Source organism: Sus scrofa, chromosome 14 (genome assembly GCF_054392235.1).
Source record: "Sus scrofa isolate SSC_HxYL_T2T_F1_AM1 chromosome 14, Sscrofa_HxYL_maternal_Yorkshire_Landrace_v2.0, whole genome shotgun sequence".
NCBI lineage: Eukaryota > Metazoa > Chordata > Mammalia > Artiodactyla > Suidae > Sus > Sus scrofa.
The window spans coordinates 125,819,087-125,832,334 of NC_139396.1; the positions used below are offsets into that span (position 1 = coordinate 125,819,087).

The 13,248-nt window shown below is 37.8% G+C and overlaps 1 protein-coding gene across 5 annotated transcripts in view; it reads left to right on the forward strand.

Moving 5' to 3' along the window:
• The window catches only part of BTAF1 (B-TFIID TATA-box binding protein associated factor 1), a 109,842-nt gene that overhangs the window by 83,189 nt on the left and 13,405 nt on the right, over positions 1 to 13,248 (forward strand). For all 5 annotated transcript variants that reach the window (XR_014826618.1, XM_003359291.6, XM_084994847.1 and 2 more), the window contains 8 exons: positions 5,731 to 5,883; positions 6,100 to 6,221; positions 6,312 to 6,479; positions 8,475 to 8,552; positions 8,797 to 8,926; positions 11,211 to 11,352; positions 11,517 to 11,647; positions 12,922 to 13,047. Coding sequence is in view for 4 of the 5 variants with exons in the window: in XM_003359291.6 (XP_003359339.3) it covers positions 5,731 to 5,883; positions 6,100 to 6,221; positions 6,312 to 6,479; positions 8,475 to 8,552; positions 8,797 to 8,926; positions 11,211 to 11,352; positions 11,517 to 11,647; positions 12,922 to 13,047 (1,050 nt within the window). In the remaining variant the exon portion in view is untranslated. The remainder of the gene's footprint in view (positions 1 to 5,730; positions 5,884 to 6,099; positions 6,222 to 6,311; positions 6,480 to 8,474; positions 8,553 to 8,796; positions 8,927 to 11,210; positions 11,353 to 11,516; positions 11,648 to 12,921; positions 13,048 to 13,248) is intronic.

Below are 13,248 nucleotides of genomic sequence, written 5' to 3' on the forward strand. Positions count from 1 at the left end.
GAAGGAACTTATGGGATCTTGTAGAATGATAGTAGGGCTATTTTTCTTGATCAGGCAATGGTTAGAAAGGTGTTTGTTTTATAATTTATTAAACTGTATTTGTTTATATGTTTCTCTGTGTGAATATTTATCCCACACATAAAAGATGTTAAAATTATCACAGTAACTAAAAAAAATACCAGACTACTGTATCAAAAGACCCAAGTGTCACATCCCAAATGATTCCCACCCTCTGCTTCCTTGGTCTTATTCACATCCTTTAATTTTTATTGCATCATCTTATCTATAAACTAAATTGGTTATGCTTAGTCCCTTTGGTCTTTTTAGCTTTGAAATCAGTGATTGATGAGAAACCGTCATGTGTTCTTTGAGCAAAGGAGTAGGTGATAAAAGTGATGTTTTAGGAAAATCAGTTTATAGCTGTTGGAATGTGGATTAGAATGGAAGTGCCCTTAAACAGGGCTCAGATCCACTGTGAGGTGATAAAGGGTCTAAATTCCTTTTTTTTTTTAATTAAAATAAAATTTTTGGTCACACCCATGACATATGGAAGTTCCTAGGTCAGGGATTGAACCCACACCACAGCTGCAGCCTTAACCTTTGGGGTGACAACACCAGATCCTCAACCTGTTGCACCACAGAAGAACTTGAAAATTTTTATTATTATTATTAATTTTTGCTTTTTTAGGGCCACACTTGCGGCATATAGAAGTTCCCAGGCTAGAGGTTGAAACGGAGCTGCAGTTGCAAGATTACACCACAGCCACAGCAACATGGAATCCGAGCCGTGTTTGCAGCCTACACCACAGCTCACGACAACACCAGATCCTTAACTCACTGAGGGAGGTCAGGGATTGAACCCGAATCTTCATGGATGCTAGTTGGATTCGTTACTGCTGAGCCATGATGGGAACTTGCTTATTACTATTTTTGGTCATAGCTTGCAGCAGCTTGGTATGGGATCTCAGTTCCCACACCAAGAATTGAACCTGAGCTGCAGTTATGAAAGTACCAAGTCTTAACCACTAGACCACCAGGGAATTCTTTTAGCAAAGAAAATAGATTTTGAACTTTAGAGTTTGAGAAAAGATTGTAAGTGTGTCCCCCCTGCCCTTTTTTGGCTGCACCTGTGGAATGCAGAATTTCCAGGGCCAGGGATTGTACCCACATTACAGCTCCGACCTGAGCCACAGCAGTGGTGATGCCAGATCCTTAATCTGTTTTGCCACCAAAGGAACTCCAGATTCCCTTTGATAGATGTGAAAATTACAAAGAAGTGATGCATATTTTGTTTCCAGCCAATATAGAAAAACAGATTTATCCTCCCACCTTATCTTGAAAACTAGACAAAATGAATCAGACAATGATTTTCGGACATTAAACAGTAGGCAGCAGAGAAGAGTGATACATGAGAGAAGGGGAACAAATGAAGTCCCCTAGCTTACTGCCTGGAGTGAGTTTCCAGACATACGACAGGGAAGTGAAACCTAAACTGAGGCTAAAAGATTCAGACTGTGGGGAGGACAAGATGGGTAGAATTTGTAAGGCAGAGTGCCTGAGAGGAAGTAGCTGCATAGAAAGGAAGCTCCAGAGGTCCACGCAAAGGCTGAGTATTCATTTATCTGGGCATATGAATGAGAATGTATGTTTGAGATTGGGGGGGGCAAATTCATAGTAAGAAGTAGGTGGAACAGTTAAAATTCCCAGAGGTCACACAGCATCAGGAATGGGTGTTTTCACCAAGCTGAGTCAAAGGACCTACCATATACGGTAGAAGTATAGTCCTTAGAAGTATGTTACCTGAGTAGTGGGGCCAGATTAGGCCTTGACAAAAGGCTGATTTGAACCCCCATTAACAAAGCATAAAAACAGGCTTTAAAAGGATCAAATTGCTTTCAGGTAACTTAACTACATCCCCCACCTCCCCAAAAAAAAACCCTAAAAATATTTAACCTCAAAAAGTTCAGTACCCAACACATTCAGACTTAGGGTTTTTAGCACCTATCAGAAAATGAACAAGTATGAAAGCATGTCCAGTAACCAGGAGAAAAGTCGGTCAATAGAAACAGACCCCGAAATGACCCAGATAATAGAATTAGTATACAAGGACATTAAAATAGGTTCCATATATTCAAGAAGGTAGAGGAAAGGCATGAGTTTAATGAGGGCAAAATGGAAGATATATAAACAATCAAATTGAACATCTTGAGATGAAAAATATAATTACAAATAAAACGCACTGAATAGGATTAATAGCAGATTAGATGCTCTAAGTTTGAAAACAGCGGTAGAAACAAGTGACTCAAGTACATTCCTGTTCTACTTTTATCTTTTTTTTTGGCCATGCCCTTGGCATGTGGAAGTTCCAGGGACAGGGATCGAACCCAAGCCACAGCAGTGGCAATGCCAGATCCTTAACCTGCTAGACCACCAGGGAACTCCTTTCTACTTTATGTTGATTTGCTCTGTTATAGGAAGAATTATGTACTTTTCTGAAATATATACTGTCAGGATTCAGGAAATATCAACCAGTGGTTTTGACAAAAGCTTTAGTTCCCTATCTTTAGTAACTTGCTAACTTTATAGGAATTGAAGTGAGGAAGTTACTCAAAGGAAGTGTTCCTGGCGCTGAGGAATATTTATACATCCTAATTATTGTTAGATGTACCTCAGTGTGTGTCTTTATATCTGGTTGTCATTTATTTAAAAATCCATGTGGATAATGTTTGAAGATTTATTACTTTCTTGTAAAGCATAGTGCAGAAAGGCCTCATTTTGATGATTGTCATTATGGTATTAGATGTGTTAAAATGTTTGTTTTTTTCTTACTTGATAAAGTTGTTAATTCTAAAACTCTTTTTTTTTTTTTTTAATGGCCCCACCTGTGGCATGTGGAATTTCCCAGGCCAGGGATTGAATCTGAGCAACAGTTATGACCTATGTTAGATCCTTCAACACACTGCACCAGGCCAGCGATCAAACCTGCACCTTGGCAGTGACCTGAACTGCTGCAGTCAGGTTCCTAACCCACTGAGGCACAGTGGGAACTCCAGCTCTAAAACCCTTTGAAAAAAAACATGTGGTCATTCTTAAGACTCAGTGTACATATATTACTTCTGATACTGTGTCTGGTATTATAAGGAACATACGTTTGAATTTAATTGAAATTCTGTTCCCAGAATTATATATTTTTTAATTTAACTTAATTGCATTTTCCCCCCTCCTTTTTAAGGCTGCACCTGCAGCATATGGAGGTTCCTGGGCTAGGGACTGAATCAGAGCTGCAGCTGTAGTCTATACCACAGCCACAGCAATGCTGGATCCAAGCTGCAGCTTATAGCAATGCTGAATCCTTAACCCACTGAACGAGGCCAGGGAGTGAACCCACATCCTCACGGAAACTGTGTTGGGTTCTTAACCTGCTGAGCTACAACAAGAACTCCTAACTTTACATTTCATAGAGCAATTGTTCTCAAACTTTTTGTTCTCTGGACCTCTTTATACTCTTGAAAATTGACCCCCAAAAGAGCTTCTGTTTATCATATTTTCTATAATAGAAATTAAAACTGAGAAATGTAAAAAATTTATTAATTTATATAAGTAATAAGCCCAGGAGTTCCCTGCTGGCTCAGCAGATTAAGGACCTGGCATCACTGCCGTGGCTTGCGTCACTACTGTGGTGTGGGTTTAGTTCCCTGGCCCTGGAACTTCCGCATGCCACAGGCATAGCCGCCCCCCCAAAAAAACCCCAAAAACAAATAAACCTATTAATATTACCGTAAGTAACATTTTTAAAATGAAAACTATTTTCTAAAAAATGAGGGAGAAGACTGACATTTGACATTTTCGTAAATCTCTTTAATGCCTGGACTAATAGTAGATAGCTGGATTTTTTTTTATTTGCTTGAGCATTCAGTCTCTTGCAGCATGTTCCTTGGGTTGAGGTATATGAAGAAAGTCCAGCCTCAGAGACAGATAGTTAAAAAAGTGAGCAATACCTTGGAAGCCTTTTCAAATAATGGATAGTCTTGGAGTTCCTATCGTGGAGCAGTGGAAATGAATCCGACTAGTATCCATGAGGGTACAGGTTTGATCCCTGGCCTCGTTCAGTGGGTCAGGGATCCGGCGTTGCCATGAGCTGTGGTGTAGGTTGCAGATGCGGCTCGGATCCCGAGTTGCTGTGGCTGTGGTGTAGGCTGGCAGCTGTAGTTCACATTTGATCCCTAGCCTGGGAACCTCCATATGCCGCGAGAGCGGCCCAAGAAATAGCAAAAAGACAAAAAAAAAAAAAAAAAAAAAAAAAAAAGACAAAAAAAAAGAAATGAGAAAATTATTTTTAGGTGTTCCGTGGTGGCCTAGTGTTAAGTACTCGGTGTTGTTGACATTGTAACTTGGGTTACTGTCGTGGCGAAAATAAAATTATTTTTAAATATTCGGAAGCACTTGTTTCTTTTGAAAGCTTGAATTTTATCATTGGTAACAAGTTATGTCAGTTGTTTTCCTTGAAATGACAAATTTGTTTTTGAGAAAATGTCAGCCAAATTCCCAAGTCAGAATAACCATAGTTTGTCAGTCCATTCATGTAAAATGTTTTGTAAAAAATGGCTAGGTCTGGAGTTCCCATTGTGGTACAGTGGTTAACAAATCCGACTAGGAACCATGAGGTTGCAGGTTCGATCCCTGGCCTTGCTCAGTGGGTTAAGGATCTGGCGTTGCTGTGAGCTGTGGTGTGGGTCACAGACGCAGCTCGGATCCTGTGTTGCTGTAGCTCTGGCATAGGCCAGCAGCTACAGCTCCGATTCAAACCCTAGCCTGGGAACCTCCATATGCCTCAGGAACGGCTCAAGAAAAGGCAAAAAGACAAAGAAAAAAAAAAAATGGCTAGGTCAGCTCACGATTTTAAACAATCTTGTAAATGCTTTTCCTCAACATATTATGCTCTCATATGCATGATATGCAGCAGAAATCCTTTATGTGTACTTCATGTTTCATTGCACAAAATGTTAAAAAGATGTGCCTTTCCAAGATTGAAGTTTAATAAAATTGTTTTTACTGCTTCAAGGACATTCTTACGTGAAACTTGTACATGGTCATGATGAATACAGTGACTGCTTGGTAACATTGCCTTGATTCTGAGGCACAAGCAGTTTTGCTCACCATTGCTTTTACACATCAAATCAAATGTCAACACAGTGAAAAAAGCATATAGTGTCTTTCTTTTATTATGTAATAGTTGATATCAAGGACTGAAAAGGTTTTAGGAATCATGAGGGGTCTGCAAACTACATTTTGAGAACCAATACCCTAAGGAATTATAACACTAAAATTGAGATGGTCTAGTAACATTATTTCACTTTAAGCTATACAACTTTATTTGCCTCTTTATCCAGTAATGCATGGTATGGGAAAAAATAAGTTGTAGCTGTGTTCTTTAAAATACATCAAATGTATTCATTTAGTAGTCTCATTATAGCACTTTAATACCTGTCAGATTCTTAAATATTTGTCTTCTAGTCTTTAAAATCATACTACTTTTGAATCACTTTTTTCTCTGTTCGCAGTGTGTGTGTATGTGTGTATAATCTTCAGTATTTTTTAAATTGAAGTGCAGTTGATTTACAGCATTGTCATCTGCATTATATTTTGATAAGACTTAAAATGATTTCATAATCTGAGGGTGGAAAAATAGTAGCAAATAGTTTTAATATACTTTAAAAAAAATAATTTTAGGCAGGCATTCCAGATCCTCCAAATATGTCAGAAGAATTAATCCAGTTGAAAGCCAAGGAGCGACACTTTTTGGAGCAATTGTTAGATGGGAAAAAATTAGAAAATTATGAAATTCCAGTACCAATCAATGCTGAACTCAGAAAATATCAGCAGGTAAGGCTTGTAAATATAAATAGTACCTATTCCTTTTAAATGTGCCTTGAAGAGTTTTTAAATGGTTTTAGCAAATTCTTGTGTTTAGTGTCTTACATCCATTTACCTGTAAAAATGCAGATTTGGGGGGGGGGTCTGTGTAAACATGTTCTTTACAAGAAAGTTTTTTATTATATATTCGTATTTATCATTTTTCTCTTTCTCCCAATCTTTCAGGATGGTGTGAACTGGTTAGCATTTCTTAATAAGTATAAGCTTCACGGAATTCTGTGTGATGACATGGGTTTAGGAAAAACTTTACAATCCATCTGCATTCTAGCAGGAGATCACTGTCACAGGTAGTTTTAAATGTTATTTTAAAAGAAGGCTTTCAGATGCTCAGAAGTGTGAACAAGCTGATGAATTTGTTGTGCTTTGCTGTTGTAAAGGGCCCAGGAATATGCAAGATCTAAATTGGCAGAATGTATGCCACTTCCTTCCTTGGTGGTTTGTCCGCCAACGTTAACTGGCCATTGGGTGGATGAAGTGGGTAAATTTTGCTCCAGAGAATATCTCAATCCACTGCATTATACTGGACCTCCCACTGAAAGAGTAAGGTAAGAAGTATATAACCAGAAAATGTTTTATCTTTTGCTTTAGTAGTTTGGGAAGAATCAAATTTATTAAAGATGCATTCTAGTTAGTTTTTTTGGTTGTCAGATGTAGAAACTTACTTGAACTTATGTAAGAAAGGTGAGTGAATTATAATAAAGATGTAATCAGTGAGACTCATCAAAATTCAAGGACTTAGCTATTAGTAACAGTCAGTTGAGCTTTCTAAGTTTTGGAGCTAGGAAACTGTCAGGAACCAGAGCCATTTTCCATGCCCTTCATGGGAGTCTTGTGATCATCGCACCTCCTAGGTGTTTCTCTGGTATCCTTATTCTCTACTTGCTTTCCCTAAGATTTCTCTCTTCCTTCTTCCGTCTCCCCAAAAATGCTTTTGGTCCACAGTGGCTTGCTCCAGCTGCCCTGATACCACCGAAACATTAGAGTTCCTTAGCTTTATCTTTTTTCTCTCATGTTTATCTCTTATGTTCCTAAATACAAACATTGAAGAGTGGTGTATCATTGATTTCAGCTCATCTTTTAAAGCTTGGATAGTCATGGCTTGTTGATTGGTCCATAGATTTGCTGCCCTTCTGTTAATAATAGCTAACGTATATTGAGCACTTACTGGCCAGGCATTTTTTTCTAAGCAGTTTTACATTTATGTAAAATTGCATTATTGTGTATCCTCATATGGGTATTATTACTATTATTGTTCCCAGTTTGCAGATGAAAAACATGGGGCCTGAGAAGAAGGTCACTCAGCTAATGAAATGGGCAGAGTGGTGATTTGAACACAGCTGAACAGCTTGCACTCGTAAATTTATTTTAAAAGAATTAATCCAGGAGGTCCTTGAGGGTACAGCGAGTTAAGGATCTGGTGTTGTCACCGCAGTGACTCGGGTTGCTGCTGTATTGTGGGTTGGATCCCTGGCCCTGAAACTGCCACATGCTGCAAGCACAGTCAGATAAAAACCCAGAATTCATCCATTTAAGTGGTAGAAACTTAGCTCAAATTACCTTAAGCAAATAGAAAATTTATTCATTAATCAAATTAATTAATTTGAGAGTCTCAGGGATGAATTCTTACTTCAGGTACATCAAAATTGCTCTTCCTCCCCATGTATAACTTGTCGTTTTGGTCTCTATTGGACTTGAGTCTACTATTGGTGGATAAGATGACCGTGGGCAATCTTTATTTTTGTTTTGTTTTTTGTTTTTTTTAGGGCTGCACCCACAGCATATGGAGGTTCTCAGGCCAGGGGTCCATTCGGAGCCACAGCTGCCAGCCTACTCCACAGCCACACCAGATCTGAGCTGCATCTGTGACCTACACCACAGCTCATGGCAACGCTGGATCCTTAACCCACTGAGCAAGGCCAGGGATCGAACCTGCAACCTCATGGTTCCTAGTTGGATTCGTTTCTGCTGTGCCACAATGGAAATTCCTGGGCAATCTTAATTAGGCTTACATTCTCCTACCTTGACAATTATAGTAAACAGTGTCTCCCATCTTTAAATATATCAGTACTGGAGATAACGGAATCATACCCCCAGACCAGCCTTTGTGGTCAAGGGGTAAATACTGAGGGGTAAATACTGTGAATGGCTTAACCTGATTTCAAATGCTTCATTTCTTTGTTGATTATGGGGACATGATTGATAGCTCTCCCTCTACCCTCCAGCACAACATGGAATGGTGAAGGAATAGAGCCTCCAAGGAAGAGGTGTTAGCTAATAAAATTAACAGGTCCACCACATTTTCATTCATATGTCCATCTCCTTTCTAATCAGACTAAGTTGGGGCAGCAAAGCCAGATCATAAGAAGAATGACCTTCAGGTTGCAGGGTTATGGATGTATAGAGTAAGCAGAAAGGAACACTGGACTTAGTAGGCAGATTGAAAGCACTTTATACGGTGGCATCTGTGGTTTCCCTTTTGAAGGTATATTACAAACTTTGCAGATTCCCCATTTTCTAATCTTATTTATTCTTAAATGCAGGTTACAGCACCAGGTGAAAAGGCACAATCTGATAGTGGCTTCATATGATGTTGTGAGAAATGACATAGATTTCTTTAGGTAAGTTACAGTTTAAAAAAATTTCGGAATTCCTTGGTGGCCTAGAGGTTAATGGCTTGGCATGGTCATTGCTGTGGCTTGGGTTCAATTCCTGGCCAGGAACTTCTGCATGCTGTGAGGGTGGCCAAAAAAAACTTAGTATCAAATTCAAAGAGACTTATTATTTTCCTGCCTCAAAGACTCTTCATATTGTTTCTGACATATACTAAAAAATGCTAACTTTTTAAAATTTATTCTTCCTTAGAAATATTAAATTTAACTACTGTATTCTTGATGAAGGCCATGTCATTAAAAATGGAAAAACAAAATTGTCAAAAGCAGTAAAACAACTGACTGCTAATTATAGAATTATTCTCTCTGGAACACCAATCCAGGTAATTATTTACTTTTTAAAAAAATATGTGCCATGTGGAGAGAAAGCTTTGCATTTGACAGTGAATTGAAGAGGTTTTTTTAGTTTCTAGGAATGATAATTTCCAGTAATTATCTCACTTTTATAATGGTTTATTTGGTATGTAGCAGTTTCTGAGCAAACCAGGTTTCAAAACTTATATTTAAAATTTAATTTTAGACTGTGTAAATAGAATTCTTGGAGTTTCCATTGTGGCGTAGCAGTAATGAACTTGACTAGTATCCATGAGGATGTGGGTCCCATCCCTGGCCTCGCTCAGCAGGTTAAGGATCCTATGTTTCTGTGAGCTGTTGTGTAGGTCATAGACTCAGCTCAGATCTGGCATTGCTGTGGCTGTGGTGTAGGTTAGCAGCTGCAGCTCCGATTCGACCCCTAGCCCCTGTGTGATCATTCGACCCCTAGCCCCTGTGTGATCATTAAAAAAAGAAGAAGAAGAAGTAGTTCCTGTCATGGCACAGCGGAAATGAATCTGATTAGGAACCATGAGGTTGCAGGTTCGATCCCTGGCCTCGCTCAGTGGGTTAAGGATCTGGTGTTGCCGTGAGCTGTGGTGCAGGTCACAGTCTCGGCTCAGATCTGACATTGCTGTGGCTGTGGTGTAGGCTGACAGCTGTAGCTCCATTTCGACCCCCTAGCCTGGGAACCTCCGTATGCCGAAGGTGCAGCCCTAAAAGGACAAAAAGACTAATAATAATAATAATAATAAAGACGTAGTCTTGTATCCAAAGTATGGGAGACATTAGTTACTCTCTTCCATGCTGGCCATTCTCCTTCAATAACGTAATATCACAATCTGATTTAACATTGAAAAGTTAGAGATGGTTCAAAGGTGAATCATGACATAATAGAGGTATGAATACTTGAGCTTAGGAAGCATTTGAAGAAAAAAGGTTGTAGAAGTTTACCTTGGAAAAGGAAGAAGATACCTGAGTATGGAAGTGTCTTTAGATACTTCTGAGAGGTTCTCTTATGTCTAGAGGAATTGTTGCAAATGTTCACACCTAGCTTGGACAGGATAGCTAACTGATGGGAAGACACCTTCCATCATGCTCCAGTTGGTGGGAGAGTAAACACCTGGTGACCTCTGAGATTCCTTCTGACTCTAAAATAATAATGGTTCTTTATGTATTTGTTACTTTTAAATTTATTCTTGGTAATGGACTGATTACTTTAGTATTACTATTATGAAGTGAATGGATTTTAATAACCACAAGAGGTAACACACTTACAAACATTTGAAAACTGAATGGCAGTAAGAAAAAGTCCATTTAAAAGGGGGGGGAAATCACTCTTTAGGTTTGATTTATCAAGATTTTTTTTTTGCTCATATGGAAATAATGGAATCACAGTATTTTTAAACAGTAGCTTTCACAACATAAGAACTTGTTTTGGTTTTTTGTTTGTTTAAAGACTTGTTCTTCCCTACTCCCTCACCTGAACAGTTTAGCTCTGAAGCTGTAAGGTGGGTTTCAAAAAGCCATGAGTCATGGGGCAGAGCCTAAGTAAGATTAGAAGGGTTCTGATACAGGAGCATCGTTTAGCATGATGGGCCGGAGCTTGAGCAGCGTGAGGAGGGCTTCTGGAAGGGGTAAGCAGATGGGATGGTGCCTTAGGATCCATACATACTGGGAAAGCATCCAAAATGGTAAGGTGTTGATTTACTTCATGTAACTCCAACAAGAAGAATTGGAAAGAACCTGTGCCTATTCATGACCCATAAATTCTTTGAGTAGATGTGACTTGTGACCAGACTCTTCTAGGTTTTCATGATGATGTTGACCAAATTCCTTAAATTGTGCTGTTAATCTGAGTCTCAGAGTTAAAAGAGTCAGAAATATATTCATCTTTCTGCTTTTCTATTTGTTACTTGATCGATGCCACCAGTAGGATTTAAATATGGACCAAGGCTTATTCTGGTGTAAGAAACTTAAAAGTTTCCCCCAAATAGGATAGAGTATTTTCTCTAAATTTTACACATTAAAATATACATTCCTGGAGTTGCCTGGTGGCTCAGCAGGTTAAGGATCTGGCATTGTCACTGCTGTGGCTCACGTCACTACTGTGGTGAGAGTTTGATATAGCAAAAATATAGACACACACATACACATGCACACACACACTCATACCTAGAAATGTGGAGATAATCTCCCATCTGTGTCATCACAATGGGCTTTTATTAATGTTCCATTTTTAAGTGTAAGGAAATAATCCCAATACACAAGGTAACTGGTGTTCTTTATTTTCAGAACAACGTTTTGGAGCTGTGGTCATTATTTGATTTCCTTATGCCAGGATTTTTGGGGACTGAACGTCAGTTTGCTGCTCGATACGGTAAACCTATATTAGCAAGTAGGGATGCTCGAAGTTCCAGTCGAGAACAAGAAGCAGGTATGAAAAAGAGATACAGTTACTCTGTGGAAGTGAATATAATTTATTCCTAACTTTTTGGAAGCCATTTAATCTTATTATTAAGAGAAATGAATAGGAGAATAAGAATAATAAAATTGGTGATAATTGTAAAAGAATAAAATCTTTTCTGTTATTATTAACAGGTGTTCTTGCGATGGATGCACTGCACCGCCAAGTCCTGCCATTTCTTTTGAGAAGAATGAAAGAAGATGTTTTGCAGGATCTACCACCCAAAATCATTCAAGACTATTACTGTACTCTTAGTCCTCTCCAGGTTAGGAATCTGGTGATTGTGATTGTTGGTGGTATATTTATTAGTAGAATGCTTTGAAACCTTTGGTTTTATCACACAGATCTAGCTTCTACTCCCCTAGACTTGAGGAATATTCTTTTTCATGCAGGTGTAGATAAAACCTAAATGAATTTGTTTGGTTATATAGATATACATTTGGGTATGTGCATTTTGGATACATCATTAAAACAAAATCCACTATCATAGTTGGTTTGTTATATATCTACTTAATTGAAAAAGTTAGTTAAAATTATGAAATAAGCCAATGTGTTATAGGGGCCAGAAATCTGCTTATAACGTTATATCCTCACAGCAGTATTTTAGATATTGTCAGTTCGCGTTTTTGCACATAAAGAAAGTGAAGCCCAGAGAAGTTAAGTAATTTGCTTAAGGTTATATAGCTAACATATCTCAGGGCTGAGTTTCAAATCTTGGGAAGTGGGCCCTCATCCTTTTTAAAGTATTGTATTGCCAGTAAATTTTTAAAATAAATTTTTGGCTTCTGCACAGTTCTCATTCTGTACATGGAGATCATTATCAAAGAAATATATCATATGCCTTTTCTTATGCAGTATTTTTGTAAGGGAAAACTCTCTCTTAGATATGGCCTATAAGCAGAATTTTCTGTCTGAATGTTAACTTCTTGTTCTAGGTTAGCAAGCATCAGTCTGTTTCAGTATTCATTTGATTTAGTATGATCTAATGAATAAAAGATACACAGATAATACCTGGAAACCTAGCTTCTTTCCTCTCCAGTGTATAGTTAACCTTTTAGTATTTATCTATATACACTTTGATTCTAGAGAACAAGACACTAATCTAGATGCTGAGAGCTCTATGATTATTTATATTATCTACTTAGGTCTCTGAGCCTCCATCTCTCATTTGTAAAATTTGGATTAATATTTATTAAAAGAAAAATTTTAGAGGTAATGAGATGCTGACTTTTTAAAGTAAGTTCAATAAAGAAAAGGTGCCACATTAAACAAAAAAACCTGTGATGACAATACCAGTGGTGGTATTCGTCTTTTAGCAGGCAAACAATGTGTTCCACTTTTTTCTAAATATGATTTAAAAGGAATTTATCAAGATGCAGTGGATTATCTATAATCAGTACAGTATTTTAATCAGAAATATCGGTAGCATAATTTATTTTCTTTGATGAGGTCTGATTTAAATTATTGCTGTTATTGGCTAGTTATGTTTTGAACAATTGAAAGCAAATATACCTACTGCTTTCTTTGGGAATTTTACAGGTTCAGCTCTATGAGGATTTTGCTAAGTCTCGTGCCAAGTGTGATGTCGATGAAACAGTTTCTTCAGCTGCACTTTCTGAAGAAACTGAAAAACCAAAGCTTAAAGCTACAGGCCATGTATTCCAGGTATAGATTACCGTCTACTTTTTAAATGTCAAAGAATGTTCTTCAGTGCCAAAATTTTTACATGGAACACTGAAATGTGGGTTTAATTTTTTTTCAATATTGTGTATACATTCTTGAAAACAGGTAAAAATAACAATTTATTTTCATAGTTATAATTAATAATTGATAGTAATTTAATGTTGAAATTAAAAATAAAAAATG